The 20,558-nt window shown below is 38.6% G+C and overlaps 2 protein-coding genes across 4 annotated transcripts in view; both read right to left on the minus strand.

Annotated features, from left to right (window-relative positions):
- Nucleotides 1-168: 168 nt before the first annotated feature.
- On the minus strand, nt 169-13,370 carry RSL24D1 (ribosomal L24 domain containing 1). Its single transcript, XM_010969485.3, has 6 exons — nt 13,216-13,370; nt 9,277-9,390; nt 7,483-7,555; nt 6,301-6,364; nt 4,598-4,683; nt 169-3,368 (listed from the first exon to the last, which is right to left on the minus strand). The coding sequence occupies exons 1-6, from the start codon at nt 13,294-13,296 to the stop codon at nt 3,295-3,297; spliced, it is 492 nt and encodes a 163-aa protein (XP_010967787.2). The 5' UTR covers nt 13,297-13,370; the 3' UTR covers nt 169-3,294.
- Nucleotides 13,371-16,354: 2,984 nt separating this feature from the next.
- The window catches only part of RAB27A (RAB27A, member RAS oncogene family), a 64,021-nt gene continuing 59,817 nt past the window's right edge, over nt 16,355-20,558 (minus strand). For all 3 annotated transcript variants that reach the window (XM_045506315.2, XM_010969484.3, XM_045506316.2), the window contains exon 6: nt 16,355-18,709. In XM_045506315.2, coding sequence (XP_045362271.1) covers nt 18,511-18,709 — 199 coding nt within the window. In that variant the 3' untranslated portion in view covers nt 16,355-18,510. The remainder of the gene's footprint in view (nt 18,710-20,558) is intronic.

Raw genomic sequence — 20,558 nt, forward strand, 5'->3', positions numbered from 1 at the left:
CTTTCCATTTAGTCACATTTATCGAGCACCTTCCATGCACCAGGTACCTAATATATGCCTGGGATAAGAAACAGTCCCTCACTCTTAAGAGACCGTGATAGAAAAGGACTGCCTGGATTTGCTGCAGAGGATGGGGATGTCTAACAGTCAAGATTCTTTGCTACAAACTTTGGTAAAAGGAATTTATTGGCAGGATCACAGGGAGGCCACAGAATCAATGGGAGCCTATAGAATCAGTTCACATAGCTGGTATATCCCAGGGGTGGTCATGTGGTAGAAACATCACCTCCAACCCCTACATGATAGCTTCAATTAACATAGGAAACCGAGGGAGAGTATTCAAGCAGGATAGCTTAACTTAGAGGCTCATCCCATGGCACCAGAAGCTAGAGATTGTTACATTCACAACATAAAAGTCATTTCTCCTTTAAAAAGAAATTCATCAACAGACACAAAAATGATTCAAATCGACATGCGGCTGATTGGTACACTCAGTATAAAGACATGCGGGGTACAACTTGTGGGTTACCTTTTTAATTCTGCTATGTATCAGTAAATACAGACTTTAGGAAAATTCTTCCTATAGCCTTTGAAATTGATTTTTTATATATTTTTCCCCTTATTTCTTCAACACTCTTAAATCAGCAGGCTGCCATGTTAATTTTTACAAGGTGTAGTCTTCGTTCAATGTTAGAATTTAATCACTCAGTATAAAGTCTGATGCCTTTTTCCAAATCTCCATTTAAAATGTAAGCTAAAGGACAAAAGGAAAAAATAACTTCCCATATGTCATATAAATTAGCCCTTAAAATTGTGGGCAATGACTCATTTTTTAAAATAATGCTGATGAACCAGAAATGTATTTCTTCCTCCCAATCTTCACAAGAGAATAGGGATAAGATGCTCTTAATAACTGAACTTTCCAGCTGATACAAAGGCTAAAATTAACAATTTAAATTATATATATATTCCTTCGTAGACTAAGTATAGCGCACTGAATTTAGCACAGCTAGCGCCAAACCCTAAGACCCTCCACCTTTCTCCCAAGTCAAAGCCCTTTGCTGTTAGTACGTTTTGTGTGGGCACAAAGCCAATCCTAATAGCTAACATTTTAACACTAGCTTACCTCTTAAAAAGGCTGAGATTTGTCCTATTACCGTCTCCACTCTTTTTTTCAGATGAAGAAACCAAAGCATAGTCAAGTGAGCACTGTAGCAATCACCTGGTCTTGTGAAGACTGCATCTGAGAGACTCTACATACATCCCCTCTACATATCTGCAGGGCAAGGTTGGAGACAGACAGGTAAGAACACAGATTCCTGCCTCCTCCATCTTCTGTTCCATGCGATAAAGGGGCAAGTTATCTACACCTAGTATTTTTCCATTTATAAAATTGGAATAATGCTTCTACTTCGTAAGATAATAGGCTAGTCCTTCTCAAACTCCCATCTACAGGACGAACATCTTCCTAGGGTTTTTATTTTTAAGGAATGAGATTTTTTTTTTTAATGTAAGAATTTTTTGCTGCACTCTAACAAGGTTTAAGACATATGTGTTAAAAAAAATTCTGAGAGAATACATTCTGTACAGAGTGTCTGGACAATTTTATGCTTTTATGTTATGCTAAATGGCCAGCAGAGGTCTGAACCAGACAAGGCGAAACAACAGTAGCCTAAAAGCACTGTGCCACACTACCTCTCAGGCAACACTTTCAAGGGGCAACTCATCCTCAGTGATCTGACCAGCTTAGAAAGCTGTGGGTGGATAAAAGCATGGCATTTGCATCCAAATACTTTATAGTAAGCGCTGGTATCTCAAAGTACTATGAAATCCTGACAGCTAAGAGAACTGTCTGAGATGCAATGTCAGCTCTTTGTTCCAGATCAGTTTCCCAAAATTAATGATTTCAAAGCAACAGCCAAGCTGCTCCCTAACTAGCACAGGAGGAACTATTGTTTCCTAATAGTATGTAATTTTTAAAATATTTATATTAAAACATGAATATCGTATAAAATGAAAACTTTAAGTAATTTTACAAATGTCTTTGCACACATATTTCCCCTAATTGTTACATCAATAATGTCATTTACAAATGAATCATCTTTTAAAAATAAGACAAAGTTGGAATTCAAGTCTTCTAAAATTCAGGTCTTGGTCTAATGATCAATCTATTTTTTTAATCTAATACTGAAATAAAAATATTGCCATTACTATGTAATTATAATTTTATAATGTATAATTTTTCTAAATTTTCTTCCTAAAAACATTAAAACTGAGTTACTTAATATTCTTAACATACTTAATCATAAATTACGTAAAAATATAGAAACATGAACCATAAAGTACACAGTTTTAACTATATCTCCTACTTCAGTAGTACGTGTGGGCAAAGTAATTTTCTTTCAAGTAATCAATAAGTCATACCTTTTATTTAGTACTTTTAAATAATAAATAAGTAGGCACTTACTTTAGAAACTACTGTATGTGCCAATAATGTACAATATGCTACCCATATGTTTAATTTTTCCAGAAACAATTAGGAGGTTTTTTTTTTTTTTTAAGAAAACAAGAAATTTTAATAGGTACTGGATTCCTCTGATTCTAACTCATTGCTAGGCTCAAAAAAATAGGCTTTTTCTACCAAGAATCTGAAATTAGAATTGAGTATTCTCCAAAGCAGAAATTATAGAGTACAGTGCTATTTCAGGAACAGACTATTCAGCTCTCACCCCCAATATCCACAAATGCCTATCATAATAGTTAAACCAGGTCAAAATAGTCCATAATTAGGCTTCAATATAATATACTAGGCCATTATGTTCTAAGATGCTAATAAACCAAAACCAGAAATGTTGAAATCAAAAGATACTACTTGAGGCTACTTATCATATAGATTGTTACTTCCTTGTTGTACTCCTTCTAGAACATTAATAAAGGGAATACTTTACTGCAAAAAAATTTTTATTTTATATATCACTAGCCATGAATTTGTCATTAGTTATTATGTAAATGCTGCCTAGTGCCAGTAAACAAATGGCATGACCATTTTATGTCCACAATTCACCTCTGTATTTACAAACAGAATGTTCATGATTTATAAAAGGGTATCTATCAGTGGTTTAACGTTGAGATGCAATCTAGCATCCATTATATCTGGTGTTCTGCAGATAGCAACGTAGGAGAGAAGTATTTTAATCTCCTTTCCTTTGAGTGACCTTATGTAAAAAAAGAAATCAATAATTTAGAAGTTCTAGCTCTCCAAAGGAGATTATAGAAATGGTTACAGACAGGGTATTAAGAAACCTCTTCCATGTCCACATCCTCTTGTAATTTCTGTACCATTTTGTCTTCCAGCTGCTTTCCTTTGCCTTAAAAAAAATTTAAAAATAAACTTCATCAATTCAGTGCGACCTTACAGAACTCATATCAACACTTAAAAAAGGAATATTTAATGTTATTTTAAAACATCCAAGATTCTAAGTAGTTTAGGAATAGCAACTAAGCGTACATGAATCTTATGATATATCACAATTTACATATATTTGCTCATTTCACCCTCGTGACAACATACATTTTAAAGATGAGAAAACTGAGGCACAGAGATAGATGACTGACCTAGGTCACTCAGACCTAGTAAGTCCAGTAAGACAAAGAGCTGAGATGTAAAGCCCTGGCCATCTGGAACCAAGGTCTCTGCTCTTAACACTGTACTATGCACCTCAAAAAGGGTTACCTAAAAACTTAGATACCTAAAAACTTGGATAACAATGGTTCATTCTTACGTTTTTATCGCCTATATGGGAGCCAAATGTGCCAGGATTTTGTCTATTTTAATAAAATCTGGTACAAAAACAACCTACCTAGGACTTTTGCAAAAATCTATTCAATATGTGGTTACAGAATTTGACTTTGCTAAGGTTTAGGCAAAGCTAAATCTCACCAAAATTCCTCTCCCTTTAAGTAACCTGTATAAATAAGTAAACTGTAAGTAAGTAGACTGTACTCAGTGCCAGCTGCGTAAGACTGGTTTTCTAGTACCTCACAAAAGGAATTGTGCATACGAGCAACTGCCCAAATGAGTGTCTAGCTGTAAGGTATATAAGTACAAAGAGGGGTTTTAATATAAAACTTTAGTTTTGAAACTGAAGTATCAAAATCACCTAAAAAACTACAAAAGAACAGAGGCTCAGGCTCAAAGGGCCTGGACTTCAGTGTTTACATATAAAGTTTCCCACGTAACTGCCATACAACCGAAGTATGCGAACTACTAATGTAAAACACTGTCCATTAATCAAAACAGTTATGAGGAGAAGTCATCTATTACTACTCAATTCCTTCTGATTAACTTGGAGAGAGATCTTATGGAACCTAGGATTTTATGAAGGTAAAAGGAAACACTATATGCAGTAAATTGACCAGAACTGCAAAACACACTGAATAAATTTTTATAAATAACTCATAAATGAGAGAGAACATTTCCTGAAAAAAAGATTCACCCTTAAAAAGTTGTTTGGTATCCAATTACACAGACCACAAAAATCTAGACTTTTCGTTTCTCTACTTAAGGCAGAGAACATCTGTGTAGTGCAATACTCACCCGCAAGAGGGGCACGGATAAGATGGATGTTTTGCTTGACTTCTTTGATGTCCTGAACTTTCTGTAGCTCTTTATTTTTCTTCAACCTAGGATAAAACACATCAAGGCCAAAATTTCAGTTACTAAAACCTCTTTAAAAGACATCAATCCGTAATTTGTAAAAATTGAGACTGCAGCTAAGAATTAACAAGACTCAGATTATACACATACAGTAAAACAAATCTCTGTTAAAGTACCTATATCTTCTCCTCAAATGGAGAACACAGTCTAATTTCTTAAATCATTCAGTAATTACAAGAGCACAAAACACGTAAGACATTAAAAAAAAAAAACAAAAAAGCTGACAGACTAGTTCTCAAGCATTTGGGCCCCTTTTGGTAATCCTTTAACACTTTTTTTTTTAAGCCAGAAAGCTGTTGGCATGTGCTTCTTTTCTATGACAGACTTTTGTGGTGATTAGATCAAAATTGATTCTCCTTCTAAAGAAATAGCTAATTCCAAGCTGGGGCAAGGAAAGTGCAAGATGACACTAGAACATCTTGTTAGCCATAAAGTAAGAAAGCATTCAAAGAATGATGAGGAACCATCAAAATGACACAGAGTCCGCCTGGAGGAATTCCCACTGACCAACCAGGGGTACTCAGAACATCAAAATAAATAATGACAAAGAAATTACAACCCAATGAATACAATAAGAATCAATGAATACACACAGATATAATGTCAATAAAAGAAGAAATTTTACAGCTGAGAGAAAAGGAAAATGCTCCCTCACATAAAAAAGCCAATTAATAAATGGAGAAGAAATGATAAAATTTAAAAAAAATTTGGCAACCATCACAACAGTAACAGATTCAAGAAGAACTCTAATGGATGCTAAACCAGTAGGTACCAGTTTGAGGAGTAACAGGCTCCTTGCAGAGTCTCAATGTGTCTCCCACAAGATGTGAACTGATTAAAAAGGGGGGAGGGGGGGGAGTAACTTTCCAGTGGAGAAAACTAGCAGACACCACCTTAACCAAGTGATTGAAGTTAACATCACCAGTAAGGGACAACATGCACCTCCTGGTACAATGCATAAGAAGCACACATGCCTGTGATACTCTGGCCAAAGGTGCCTGACCTGAACCTCATCATGGGGAAAACAGCAAACAAATTCAAAGTAAGGAACATTCTATAAAATAACTGACTTGTACTCTTCAAAAAGTCAACGTCATTCACAACAAAGGTGAGAAACTCTGGATTACAGGAACCTGAGGAGATATGACCACTAAATCAAATGCATGACCCAGGATTTTCTGCTGCTATGAAGGACATTATTGGAACAAATGGTGAAATCTAATAAGGTCTATAGATTAAATAATAGAATTTTATCAGTTTTAACCTTCTGATTTGGTAACTATACTGTGGTTACGTAAAAGCACGTTCTTATATTGTACACCTAAAACTAACAATGTTATGTGTATTCATCAATTTAAAATCCCACACACAAAAAACCCACATTCTTATTTTTAGGATACATACACTAAAGTACACTTAGGAGGAAAAGGCATCATGTCTTCAACTTACTACACAAAGAGTTAAGGATAAAGTACATGTGGCTAAATGCTAACGGAATATACAAGAGTTCTTTATACCATCTTATCAGTTTTTTAAGGTCTGAAGTTACATGAAAATAAAGATTTTTTTTTAAATGTTCATACCTGTTCATTATAAATTTAGCTTGGCGTTTCTGTTTGATCTCTTCAACTCTCTTCATTGCATCAACTACAAAAAAATTCATAAAAGTTAAATTTATGTATATTCAGGCAGGATGATTGTCATCAACAAAAGCATTAACAATAACTTCATTCTTTATTCTAATTTAGAAATGTGGAATAGGAATTTAAGCAATTCCAAATCGGCAGCCTAATTTTTTCCATGCAGTTCAGGAAGAGAAACAAGGCTTTAGAGGGTGTCAAATGCAACTACACACGCCCACGACATGCCATTTCCTCCCCTGAAGTCTCGTGACTAACTGGCAAAAAGGTGGTGAAAAGGAAGCCCTACCTATGATCCAATACAGACAGATAAAGCTGGTAGAATTCTAAGCCTCAGACACTTCTAGTTAACAAACCTCCACACCCAAGACTAGAAATGGCTAAAGGCTGCATAAGCAGACATGTGGGAAGGAGAAAGGCAGGGCGAAGGGCTTCAAACAAAGAGACATACTGGAGTCTACAAGCTAGCTTAAGGAACCAAGTTTTATTACATATGGGAATTTTTTTAAATTAAAGCCTCTCCCTACTTAAATAAATAAATAAAACAAATATTTAAGCAGGTAAGAACTAAATATTGCTTTTAATTTCAGTTCATTGTTCAGCTTCATTGTTGCTTAAGTCAAGCACCTAAAAGTTCTCTTAGAAAATCTGTAATTATCACCTTACGTGCTGCATTTTTTAACTTAACAAAATCACTAAATTTTACAAGGTATGGATAATACAGTATTTCTATCCCTAAACCAAATTATCTAAACTTGTAAGGTGTGTTACATTTTCTCTACATCTTAACTACGCCACACTCACCCAGAAAAGTACTCTACATCTCTATTTACTTTTCAGATATTTGAATGTTTTTATATTTCTGTGTAGGCACTTCAAATACCAAATTTAATCATTATGTTATTTTTATAATGGATACATTCGCCAATTCTGAAAAGAATTTGAAGTAGCTTATAGTAAAAAACACAAATACAATAGAACCATTACAATGAGGATAAAAGAATAAAAGCTAACCTATGAAAAAGAGAAGAATTTTAACATTTAAACAACCAACTGATATTAAAGTTATGATAATATCCCAAACCAGTGTCTCTTGAAAATTCCTGGTATTCCCTTGTGACTTACTAGTTTTATTCCATAGCTCTCGCTGGTATTTGACGGGTTCATTTCTACGTTTTTCAAATTCAAATGAATTATCCTGTAAGAGCGGGAAAAACATGGTTTTAAGAGAGGTAGAAAGGAAGCATTTAAGACTTTTTCTCCATTTCACAAAAGTTCCGAGTGTTTCAAGGCATGGACACATATTAAGATTTCCCCCAGGGTGACCCCAGCCAATAGAAGTTTTCATACTTTTTCTCCTTTAAACACCATGACATGCAAAATAGCCCCACTGAAAACATCTCTCTAGACATGATTCTTAAAGGAAGGGGAGAGGAGAGGACTGCCCCAATCCCTCAGAGGGGCATGTAACAGTCACGAGGATTATAAACAAACTAAAAAGCTTCCCTAAGTTTCCATTCCTAGATGAGACTCACAGCCAGAAAACTATGTATGAGACTGAACCATATGAAACTGCTGTTCTCCACAGACCAAAGAAAGTCAAACAAGGAGAATTGCACATGGTTCAACCAAAAAACCCAGCATGTTTATGTATTTCATTACCCATAAACCTTTGGGTTACAGCATAAAGGTATGAAACTACACATCTTCAAACAAATGTGGTGCTACTCTGCAGGACATGAGCTCCACCCTGAAATTCTTTAGGTCCCCTCCAAATGTAGTTGATATTTTGACAATCTTAATATCTTAAAACATGCAAAATAATTTTGGAAAAACTACAGATATTTCTTGGTTTTCAAATCTATCAGACTCAGACATATGGAACAGCATGCACCCTGCCCTTAGTTACTACATTTATATACACATGCTTCTGCTGAGATCAGAGTAACCTCAGCTACAACAAGGTACCTGGTCACCAGCAAATGACTACGACCTGGCATCCTTTCTTCACTCGTACAGCTGCCACCTGTATATGAGATGCTACATATCTACTCGTCCGAAATGAAAAGTATTTTTCTGACAAAAGTTTTATGATTTGGCCTTACATCTTGTCAAAAAAATATTCTTTATGTTTACTGAAAAACCTCTGGTGTTAAAGAAGCTGGGAAAGGGCTTCATGGCGACTGCACAGAAACTGCCTTTAAGGAGTAGAGATGGGAAAGAGTCATGAGCTTGGGGGAAGAGGAACTCATGGAGGAAGGAGATAGTTTTAAGATCTCCCTCCCTCAAAAGCAGCCTGTGTAGCAGTTTCCACCTCCTCCCTCCACACAGGTCAAGTGTGGACAAGCTTCACCAGGTCCTCATACCAACCCAGTAACAGCTACGTGGTGATGGGGGCCCACCTCATGAAAGCCCCTCACCCCTGACTTCCCACTGTTCCTCCTTACACCAGCATTATTAACTAAGTTCTCCGCTCTCAGACCCAAAGTCCTCCTAAGGAAATCGAGAAACTGATAGTAAGTGAGTCTGTTACAAACCTCATCTGAGCCCTCACTGTTATTCAAAAATCTTTTAATCTCTTAACCTCCTTTCAAAATCCCTAAGTAGCAATTTCAACTTCACCTCAACCCATTTAAATGACTCTCCCCCTTGTTGCAAGAGCCAAAACTACTTTTTTATGAATAAGGAAAATCACTTCTACAAACTAGATTGAGAATTTTTTCCCTTTTCAGAATTCTACAGATTTATGGCTTGGGGATCACATGAGAATGAGATTATTACTACAGCCAAATATAAATAAATCACTCACCAATCACTCTCTACGAAGCCTGGTTATAGTTAACTAAATCACATGTCCTCTCCCCCAAAATTAAAATTTTGAAAACTGTAAACAAGACTTTGATAACTAACTGCACTCACCACTGTGAGCTCTTTACCAGCTGCTTTCCGGAATGCTTTAGTCCATCTGACCTTGCGAGGATTGCGTTTCTTTTTGAAGTTTTTGTGACACTTAGACTTACAGAATCTGAACACCTACAAGAAAAGTAAGGTAAAATAGTGAAAAATAACTATTAAAAATGTTCATATCATAGGATGTTAGCCTTCCAGACAAAATACACTATAAAGTCTGAGAAATAACAGTGGTTCTCACTCACAACTGCTTCTACTTACTCACGGGACCATTCAGAAACGTGTGAGGCACATCACATAAAGCACAAATTGAACTATTTTTTGACTATCAAACATCATCACAACCAAAGGCTGAGAGTCCCAAAAATATGGTTAAAAACTACCATTTTAATAGAATAACAGTACAATCTTACTATGATCTTGGATGAAGGAAGTGATTTTAAGGAAAGTCATTTATTTAAATCCCTCCCCAATTTAGAATAGGTCTCGAAATTCACTTTCTATATACCTCGCTGAGGGGGTAAAAGTTTCAAACAACCATTCCAAAATCTCCTTTGGTTCTTTTCATCACTGCACAAAACAATTTCAAAAAAAAAAAAAAAAAAGGAAAGGTCAAAATAATGTATAAACATTTCAAGCTAAGTAAGCTTGTATTTTATATATATAACACAAAGCGAAACACTCCATTTTATGTATCTGTTCTATAGGGACCTTCACCAAACACACAGGACACTATTTTCTTAGAAATGGTCAATGACAGATCAGTGTGATCTAGGCCCATACCTCCTGGAGAGCCCTCTCCTGGGAGAGTTGAGTAAAAGCATGTCTACATTCTTGAATTAACTTCAAAGCAACTAGAAAATATGAGAACTACTGTAGTCTCCTGGAGTAACTCACTATAAAATCATTACTGGTAAAAATTTGAGTATTTTCAGCCCAAAGTACTATTACCTTTGCCTCCTATGTTTAATAGCTACTAGATAACTCCTAAACAAATCCCCATTTCTGAGATATATCTAATGAGAAGTTTGAATTTGTCCTGGGTCTCCTCAGTTCCAAAGAGAGCCAACGGGATGCTACTGGGAAGTCTGCTTGAACTCCATGTCTAATAGACGTCATCTGAAAAGCACAATGAAGTATCTGAAGAGACTGGAGTCACTGAGATGGGAAAATGATTCAATCAACAAGTAAGGAGCAGCTACTACGTGCTTGATGCTGTATTTGGTGCTACAAATACAATAACTAAAACATGATACCCTACCTTGAGTAGCTTAGTCTAGCAACGTGATTAAGTCTCATTTTGCAAACAAGAGAGATCAAGATCAGATAAGGACATAAACAACAGGATAAAAGCTATATACAATAATGAGGTATAAAGCAAGATGGAAACACACAATAAGGAAGTAGTTAAACCTATGGTGGGGTAGGTGGTGGATACAGATTGTATGTGAGACAAAGCCTCATAGGCTCTATTTTTCCTTTTAATGTAGTCCTCTGGCATCATCCTCAGTCTTCCACATGCAAACAAATGATCCATCTGAGGTTAAAGTTCTTCAGCGCTGTCTTATGCCGCTAATTCAACAAACATTTATTAAGCACATATTCAGACTTTGTATATTTTTTCTGTTTGCAAACTATAGAACTATGGAGCATTAACACACAAATTCTACTTTTAAGAGTTAGGAGGCTATAAAAGTAACAAGTGCCAAATCTGGAACTAGGGCAGGACGGCAGAAAGAAAGCTAAGACACCACTATCCTTTGCAAAGACGGAATGGATAGAGCTTATAACTAGACACAAGAGGTGAAAAAGTCAAGAATGACCCTCATGTTTCTAGCAAAACTGTCTAGATGGATGACAGTCTTAATTCAGAGGAAAAAGATCTGAGGCAATAAGGAACTCTCAGTAGGCTCACTGTTAAGTATAAACAGGATTTCCTCATCAAGTGGAAAAATTGAACTGGGAACTAGGGAGATAAAGATTTGGGAATCATCAACAAAGAAAAAATGAGGTACTTGTTCTTCATTAGTGCTTCACGGCCTCTACTTCTTATTTCCCCAATCGGCTCTGTTCTGGATCCACTGGTCTTCCCTAGAGCAAGTTAGCTCCCAGCTAATTCAACACTGTCCTTGCTGGCAATATAGACTTCCTCATCAACCTGAACTTCCTCTGTGTCTGCCAGATCAACATCCAACTCTAGACAGCTCCCACTGTCCTTCCTAATTCTGATACTCAGCTCTGACAAACACTGATAGACAAAAAAAATCATAAAATCACGACGACCAGATCATCTACAAAGCCATCATGCCCACCATGGATGAGATTCCAATGTGGCAATCGTTTGATTTATTTCTTTAAATTCTTGGTCATGTTCCTAAGAGCAGGAATTCAAAATCTTCTACATGCTCTTTCAAGTTCCCAAACATAGGTTTGGTCCCTTACCCTCAGCAAGAACCCTTACTCCTATTTTGAGTTAGGTCAGTATCTTCCATCTTGAATACACATATAAGGAGATGAAGTAGGAACTGTAATTCTTTAGCACGTCAAAAATCAGTTCATTAGAGATTCTAAGAGCCTCTTCCTCTCCCGTCTCAAAGATTCCAACTCAACAGGTCTGGTGGAAACAAGCAATTAGTACTTTCTACAAGTGTCCGTGCTTCAGAAGCAAATATAAGAGAGGTCAAATCCTGAGAAATCCAAGGTGTTAAACAGAAGAATGAGATATGTTCTGGTATAAAAAGGCAAATCCATGTATCAATGTCAAGTCTTTCATAACGAAGCCTTATACAGTGGGTCCCCAACTTAAGATAGTTCGAATTTACGATGGCGCAAAAGTGATACACGTTCAGCAGAAACCGTAATTGAAATTTTGATCTTTCGCTGGCTAGCAAAGCTTGGTACCACTCTCATGTGATGCTGGGCAGCAGCAGCAGACCAAAGCCCCGTCAGTCAGCCACAAGATCATCATCAGTACACTTAAAATCATTCTGTTTTTCAATTTCAGTACAGTATTTAATAAGTTACATGAGCTAGTCAACACTTTATTATAAAATACGCTTTGTTTTAGATTATTTTGCCCAACTGTTGGTTAATGTAAGTGTTCTGAACATGTTTAAGGAAGGTTAGGCTAAACCATGATATTCAGTAGGTCAGGTTTTTGCATTTCGATTTACCATGGGTTTATCAAATTAACCCCATGTAAGTCAAAGAAGTTGTATTTCTATGTTTATCCTAAGTCTGTATCTGTATGTTTATAACTTAAGTTTATAGAGGTATCTTTTTAATACAGATTTATATTTGTATTTACAGCTCTACCCCAAGCTATCTACATTCCTGTCACATCCTTAAATAGAGGTGTAACTGCTCCACTCTGTTTGAGCCTTTGCTCAAACTGTTCGTTTCCCTTCCACCTAGAATGCCTCTTTCTCAAGTTCTTAAGGAAAATGTCGTCTCCTTTCTGTGCCTTTTCACGTACGACCCTTCCCTATTCGCCTCCAAGAACTCCTTAATACGGAACTCTACTATTAGGTCATATGCAACATTTCTACCGATCTCACTGACCCCAAGACTTAGTCACCTGTATACACACGGACCTCAGCAATGATGCTTGACTGCATTCAATAAGTTTACCGAATTGAAGAACTTGGCCCTTGTACAAAGTGGCCACACAGACCCCCAGCCTCCCCGCTGGCGCTGGCTGGGATCGCTCCTAAACCTCATTGCTGCCAGCCTCGCCCCAGGGCTGCCTAGTGACCAGCTCCGGTCGGGACGCCAGCAAGGAGAAACTCTGCAAGCGGGAAGACGAGGAAGGAACCCCAAGTAAAACCACCCTCGAGCGCAGAAATCCCGGGCCAAACGCCCCAAGCGCAGAGGAACCCCGCACCAAGCGGGCGCGGCCTCAGGCCCGAGGAAGCGCAAGGCTGCCCGCGCTGCTCTCGGCCGCCTCACCTTGCAGTCGTTGCGGACGAACATCATGCCGTGGCCTGGATAGATGGGCCCCGAACAGAAATAACACTTCTCAATCCGCATGTTGAACGCGCGTGACTCCCCGCCGACCGAACGCCGAGCTTCGGGGGAAGTGACGTAGCCCCGTCACAGGAAGTGGTTCTCGTCCCAGTGCTCCACCCGTCCTCGGCTCTCGCGAGCCTCTGGCAGGCGATCCGAACGTGATAGCGCCTTCTCGCGGCCGCGCAGGCCAAAGCACCGTCGTTTGGCGCAGGCGCAGTGCAGAGTCGGCCCGGTCGCCCTCTCTGAACTCGGTTTATAGCGCCTAGTGTTCCTCTCCAGCATGTCATAAAACATCAGCATTTACTCATGTCTTATGTATCTTGTTTCTGGTTTGTGGATTTCCCCAGCGGCTCTCCACACTCGGGCTGTCTCTAGGAGCTCCTTTCCCCGCCGTCGGCCCCAGCCCCGCCCCTGATTCCGGTCCAGGCTGTCTCGCCTGGAGTCCGCGGCGGGAGCCGGGTCCGCCCTGCAACCTGAGCGGTTGTCTCGCGCTCCGAGGACTTACCCGGCAGTATTTTAGAGACTTGTATAGTGTTCACCTTTACCCCCCGCCTCCGCCTTCTAATTAATATACGTATGTGGTAAAAGCTGACATTCTCAAAGGAAACTAAGATTCCTTCCCCCCAACCCCAGGCCTCCTGTCCTCTCCAGTGGTAGTCACTCCTTTTTATTACCGACCAGAGGTTTTCTGTGCACAAACATGTTTACCTGTGTATGTGCGCGTCTCCAGTCCCTCTTCTTTATAGAACTAATGAGCATCCTGTTCACGCTTTTCTGCATCTTGCTGTCATCTGCCGCCCCTCCATGGAATGTGAGCTCCATGAGAGCAGGGGTATTTGTCGTTTTATTTACAGTTCTATTCCCAGTACCTGGAACAGTTCCTGGCTCATAATTAAGCATTCAATACGCATTTTATTATCAACGAATACTTAACATTCTTTCCCAGTTACATATGCTGTTGCAGGAAGGTATTTTAATTGGTCTGGACATACCTTTCTTTTCTTTTGACATAATAAACATCCTGATTTTTTTTTTTCAAGAGAGTTTATATGTATAGAACTGCTGGGTCCATATACACTTAAAATTTGGTAGATAGTACTAAACGCCTTCCAAAAGGTATTACCAATTAACATTCAATAACAACGAATAAGATGCCTATTTCACCATATCTTTGTCAAAGGTGATCTTTGCCAACCTGAAGTTAAATTTCTTTCATTATTATTTTAACTTGCATTTATTTAATTAGGAAGGGATTGGGAATCTTGACAAATGTTTGAAATCTATTCTTTCCTCTGAATTGCCTGTTTTTGTCTTTTACACAGTTTTCTACAGGGTTGTTGATTTTTAACAGCAGTATTTGTAATTTATGTTCAAAAGTTGTCTTTTTTAACTTTAGAATTAGTTTCTATACCTATAATCTGCAAATACATGTTTTCCTTTTATCTGATACTTATATTTATTTTTCTTTGCTAATCATTTGACATGCAATTCCTGAACAATGTTAATAACGAATACACAGACCAGAAATTGTAGTAATAAACATTTGCCCAACACCTCCTTGTCAACCAAGAGACTGAAAACTATTTTACTTGTTTGATCTTCTCCCTCTTAACCCCCCAGCAATCACAGAAGCGCCTCATCAGTCTTCCCCAGCTCTTAACACAGTTCCTTCCCCACTCTGTGTTATCCTGCTACTTGACCAAGAAATGTCCTGCCCGTCTCACCAACATGATAACCCAGCTTCACCCTCTTACCTTCAGTGTCAGAGGCCACATCCCTTACCTGTGTTCTTAGTCCCATACCTTAAGGCTTCATCTGAGACTCTTCCCTCAGCCTCTGAGCTCACTCAGTGCTTTGCTTTAGGCTCAACAGGTGAGTAGCCAGTTTCCTTCTTACTGGCTTTCCTTTACTTTCTCAAGAGATCAGCAGTTCATTTTAAAAAAATGTTCATTATATTTTATCCAGCATTATCTAAGTGCTTTACATTGGGAGAGGTTTCCAGTTACATAGTCACCGGTACTGCCAAAAGTAGAAAAACAATATAGAGATTTCCAAGTTCTAAAAGGCAAACAAAATATGCCTTACTGAACATTGCTTCAGTAGACTGTTAGCTATGCTGACATCAACTTCAAAAGATCAGAATGTACCTCTCAGATTTTCTAATTTCTCTTTTTACAAGGGATATAATACAGACTTACTACATGGGAGCCTTTTTTGAAGTTATTTTCAAATTCCATTCCTGTCTTTGAACATTAGTAGTGAATCCTATTTTGAAAGCTCTTTCTGATGCATCTTAAGTCCTTTATTCAGTCCACCAATAACTATTTCAGTATCTATCGTGTACCAGGACTTTTCTGGGTAGTGGCAACACAATTTTGAAGAAAACTTCCTTAGTCCCTGTCCTCATGGAGCTTATATCTTAGTGGATGGAGACAAACATACAAACAGAAATGCGTGGTGATAAGTGACATGTACAAAAATCAAAGCAGGGTAACAAAGCAGTAGGGGACAGTCTGGTTGGGGCCATGAGGGAGAAGTGACTGCTACTTTACCTAAGGTAATCAGTAAAGTGCTTCTGGACAAAGTGATACCTGAACTGTCTTAAAGGATGAGAGAGGGAGCCACGCAGATATACAAAAGACTAGCATTCCAGACAGTGGGAACAGCAAGTATTCCTGAAGCAGGAACACACCTGACTGCTCCAGGGAGGCCAGTATCCCTGCCGAGGAGTGAATGAGGTAGACAGTACGGAAATAAGGTTAGAAAGTCCATCTCCCCACATATCCCCTCATCATCCAATCAAGCAGTACACCCTTCCCAAGGTCTCTTGTATTCATCTGTTAGTCCCAGTCTTAGTTCATGCCCTTACCATCCTTGTTTTGAGAACAGCACTGTAGGCGCTCCATCAATGTTTGACGATAACATATTTGAATTACTTGTCCAGGATATGCTGTCTTGGCTGGTCCTTCATCAAGCACGTAATGGAATTTGTGTCCCTGAATTCGGTTTCCTTTAGTATTATGACCTCTGGTTTGAAACTTTATCGTGATAGGAAATGAAGTTATGTTCATATGCAAACTTGACAGATTAAACCACTTTTTTTTTATTGTACGTGTAATTGGCACAAAGTTCACTGAAGATACACTTCACTTTTACACAAGCTTGTAAATAGAAAAATACATTGACTCACAAAAAGGTGGGACTTCAATATCAACTAAAACCAATGATTTCCAAAGAGAATACAAGTAATTTATTTCAATAATTAAAGACGGCTCTTGTGTGTGTACTGTATCATGTATACAGTTAATTGTGTATTATGTTTAAGGCCAGTGGAATCTGTAACTAACTGCTCATTTGGTTCCCGATAGGCTGAAACATACAGATATTGTCTTCTTTTTAACAATACAAATAAACCATATAAAATGTTCCCTGATATGTAGCTATAAAATTACAATTTACTTCACTTAAGCCTTATGGTAACTTTAGGAGGCACTGCTGGTGATTATGGCCCTGCGCCTGAAATGTCTGGATCATTTCCTCACTGGGATACACAATTCAAATGCACGGGACTCAAAGACTTCTTAGTATTCACAAAAGCCCTCATTTCAAAGATAGAAATGTGTAAGATCTTAGTAAGCCCAGCTAAGTTTTTTTTAGGTAATCCTGGGAAGGCAGTGGCAAAAAAACAAAAAACAAAAAAAAGCAGGACAGGTGCTCAATAAACAGCCATTGGAAAATTATCAAATAAAAGTCAATACTTTCCATCACAGTTGTATTTTTCTAATTATCATTATGCCAAACATTTGCCACCACAAAATACATTCATTTCTATTCCTTATTTAAATCGTAATGAGTGGTATTTCTCCCTATATAGCCATTAAGCTCCTTGGAAATTGTAATCTACTTTACTTAAACTACTTTAATAAATAAGAATTTTCCCCCTTTGATTTTATAAACAACTGCCATGAAGCATATTTTGAAACCACCTTTAATTTGGTAAAAAGACACTTTGGCAATGCAGAAGAGAACACGACCTTGGCAAGATCCAGCAAATGCAGTAAATGCCCATGACCTCAATGGAAAATATGGGCTACAGAACACTTCATTTGTCTTACACTGAGCTAGAGTATGAGTCACTGCTTAAACACAAACATCCATCTTCCACCAGAGAGTAAACAGATATTTTATGGAATTAGAAACTAATTCCTTCAATTCTACCGATGTGAAAATAAAACAAGTGGCAAATGTCAACACTCTGGAGCCTGATGGTGAAGACAGAGGATTAGTGGTTCACAAGCTAATTGAACCTGCTGTCGGAGGATGCCGGCCCAACGTTATAAATGTGAAGAAAAAGGAGCTAAATGTTTGCTTATCACAAATAACTTCAGCATAAGCACCAGCTGTGCTCAGATGTAGCCAGCACACAGGCCAGGTATAAATGCACAACTCACGGTGAACTAAAGCCACAGACGTCTAGTTCCCTGACCCGACAATCAACCCTTGAGAGCAATGGAATCTAGCAGGGAGCCAGAAGTCTCGCTTCGGTTGTTCACACAACATGAAGCCACCTTGTCCCTCACCCCCAACCACCTTCCCACCAACAATAGTCACAGCGAGTATGTAATTGGTTAATCCAGTTTACCCAGGGTCCGTCGATATGGCCAATAATTGGTCCTATATTCATTTTACAGAGAATGCGTGCATAAATTAATGCTCAAGGACCACTGAACCATGGTTTGTGGATATTCTTATTCAACATTCAAATGGTCTAGATGGCATTTTTGAAAGTCACCTGGGGTACAAGCAGGGTTTTTTAATTTGGATTCAAGTCTGCTAGTTTTATAACTGCATCTAAGATCTTGAATGTGAGACTGGGCCTGTCTATGTTAAGGCAGGTGACAGGATCTTCAGTTAAAATGAACAGAATCACTGCACTGTTCCGGGACTATGAAATCCTGAATCCTTGAATGATCTACTGCTGTGTGTGAAGGTTTTATAAGGCACTTTTGGGTATGAGAAATAGTTCTCCTAACTCCCAGGCTGAATCTTAAAGAAATATATACAAAGCTGCAGCAAATGAATTTTTGAACTGGTTGCTTCTCTGATAGGTCTGATTGGGATGGTGAGAAGCCATCTGCACAAAATGCTCGTTCATCTCTCTCTGTGCCCTGTATCCCCCATAGAGAAGGTCACAGACATGGGCCGCCTGCATTACTGTGGAGCTCACTTGACTCTTCAACAGCCACACGACCCCTTCTCCTTTTCTTCACTCAGCGGGTCTGCAGAGGTGTGACCGTTGGAGCGCACCACACCTTCGGGAATCCAGGACTTGTCCACACACCTTTCCATCCGCTTCATGATCAGGTCCAGGAGCGTCTCGATCGCTTGGCTTATGTTTGTCCCCGTGGCAGCGCTAGTTTCAAAGTAGGGGATTCTGGAAGAAAGCAACAACTCGGGTGACAATGTGTGCAGGGAAAGGACAGTGACCTGGGCCCTTACCATTCAACTTGGAAAATCAGAAGAATACACATACACAAGACCACAAAAACATTTCCCCACCCAGGGCAGAATGAAAAGGAAAAAGATAACAAAACAGCTGACACTGCATTCCTAACAGAGATCTAAAACTTCTGGAAATTTTTATTCCCATTTCACAGACAACTAAACTGCTGCTCGGAGAGATGAAGTAACTTGCCAGATTTCATAATGCTAGAAGTAGCGGAGTTAGGATGGGAATCCACAGCTATTGGATGCCAGGGTCACCAACTGAACCATAGGCTCTACTGGTTCCAAACTTATGTCATATGAGGATTTCCAAAACAGAGAAATCTCTTTCACTTGCTGCACATGAAAACAAAAACGCTGATGTGAGAGAGATATCAGAGGTCCCTGGCTGTTCTTGTCAAAGGCTTTGCCTCTTGTCAGCTCCAGGCTGTATGCCTGGACCACCCACTGGAAGACACTCCAAATGCCACAGCATTTCAGAGTTCCTCAAGTGTATCAACGTTAAGTATGTTTGTTTTGTTATCTCAGTACCTGTGGTACAGGTGTCATTTTTTAGTAACTCACAAAGCATCATTTCAAAACAATAAGGCTACTTTTCACAACATCTTGAGACATCAGTCCTCTTGTGGTGGTCACCCTTCATACACTAGAGGTGGTCTTCGTGAGGGGATTAATCAATCACCTGCCAAATTTTTCCTTCTGCTTAATAAAGTCATGGAAATGCTGAGAAAATTGCATTTTCTTCAAAATATCGATTTCATCTCCACCACTTAGTAAGGAATCTGACCAAAAATGCTCTTAGAGGTAAAAACTACAACAGGAAGTTGTTTTAGCACCTCAGAGAGTCCTGCAGCTGAATTCAGTAACATATTCCCTACATTTATAGAGACTTGAAAACCCATCTCTGTTACTCTGATACGTGTAAAGGGCTTAGCACAAGCCTAGCATCCAGCAAGTGATACATAAATGTTCAAATGCTCTTTTTAGTCTCTAAAAATAATACTTTGCTTTTCCTAAAACTTTCTAGGCAAAAATTTAGTAATCTTAGCTTAAATCCAAGAGGATCAATTGTCCCCCTTTTACCCTCAGAGGCAGTGATATTGCTCCTTCTCTCCACGTGGTGGCGCTAGTGCAGCAGTACTAGGGAGCCGTATGGCCAAACCTTTGGGAAAAAAATCCTGGGCAGCTAATTTTGATATCAATCTGTAAACGACAACTTTATGGCCTTTTGGAACACATGCAGAACATCAGTTTTGGTGTGCCTTTAAAAAATAAATCACAAACTTTAAAATTAAAAAATGAGCAAAGGGACAGCTTGAAATCAATGAAGGAGGCATTTATTAACATTTGCAGTTTTTCACTGAGGTATCTATATCTGGTTCATGCCATAGGTCAGGATCCACATTCAGATGGTATCTTTTGTTTTACTTATTTTCAGAAAACTGGAAGGTCCTAGATCCCAAGTAGAGGTTGCCAAGAGTAAAAGCAGTTCAGGTGATTCTGTCAAATGATTGTAGATATTTGGTTCACATGTGGATACAGAAATTATGGAGAAATTTTTCACCAAAGTGAAAACGGAGACTCACTGCTTTTCATAGACTTCTGGATGCTAAGTGAACAATCATTTACAGGAAATGGTTGGTGTATAAACTGTTCCAACCTGGGAGATTGTGCCCAGTGAAATTCAGAGCCTCTACTGAGTTGTGTGGAGCTTTGGACATTAGTCTTGCATGCTCAGTTGTACCTCATGTGTGTGGTTTTAAAAACATGCCCAATGA

The sequence above is a fragment of the Camelus bactrianus genome, chromosome 6 (genome assembly GCF_048773025.1).
Source record: "Camelus bactrianus isolate YW-2024 breed Bactrian camel chromosome 6, ASM4877302v1, whole genome shotgun sequence".
NCBI classification, from domain to species: domain Eukaryota; kingdom Metazoa; phylum Chordata; class Mammalia; order Artiodactyla; family Camelidae; genus Camelus; species Camelus bactrianus.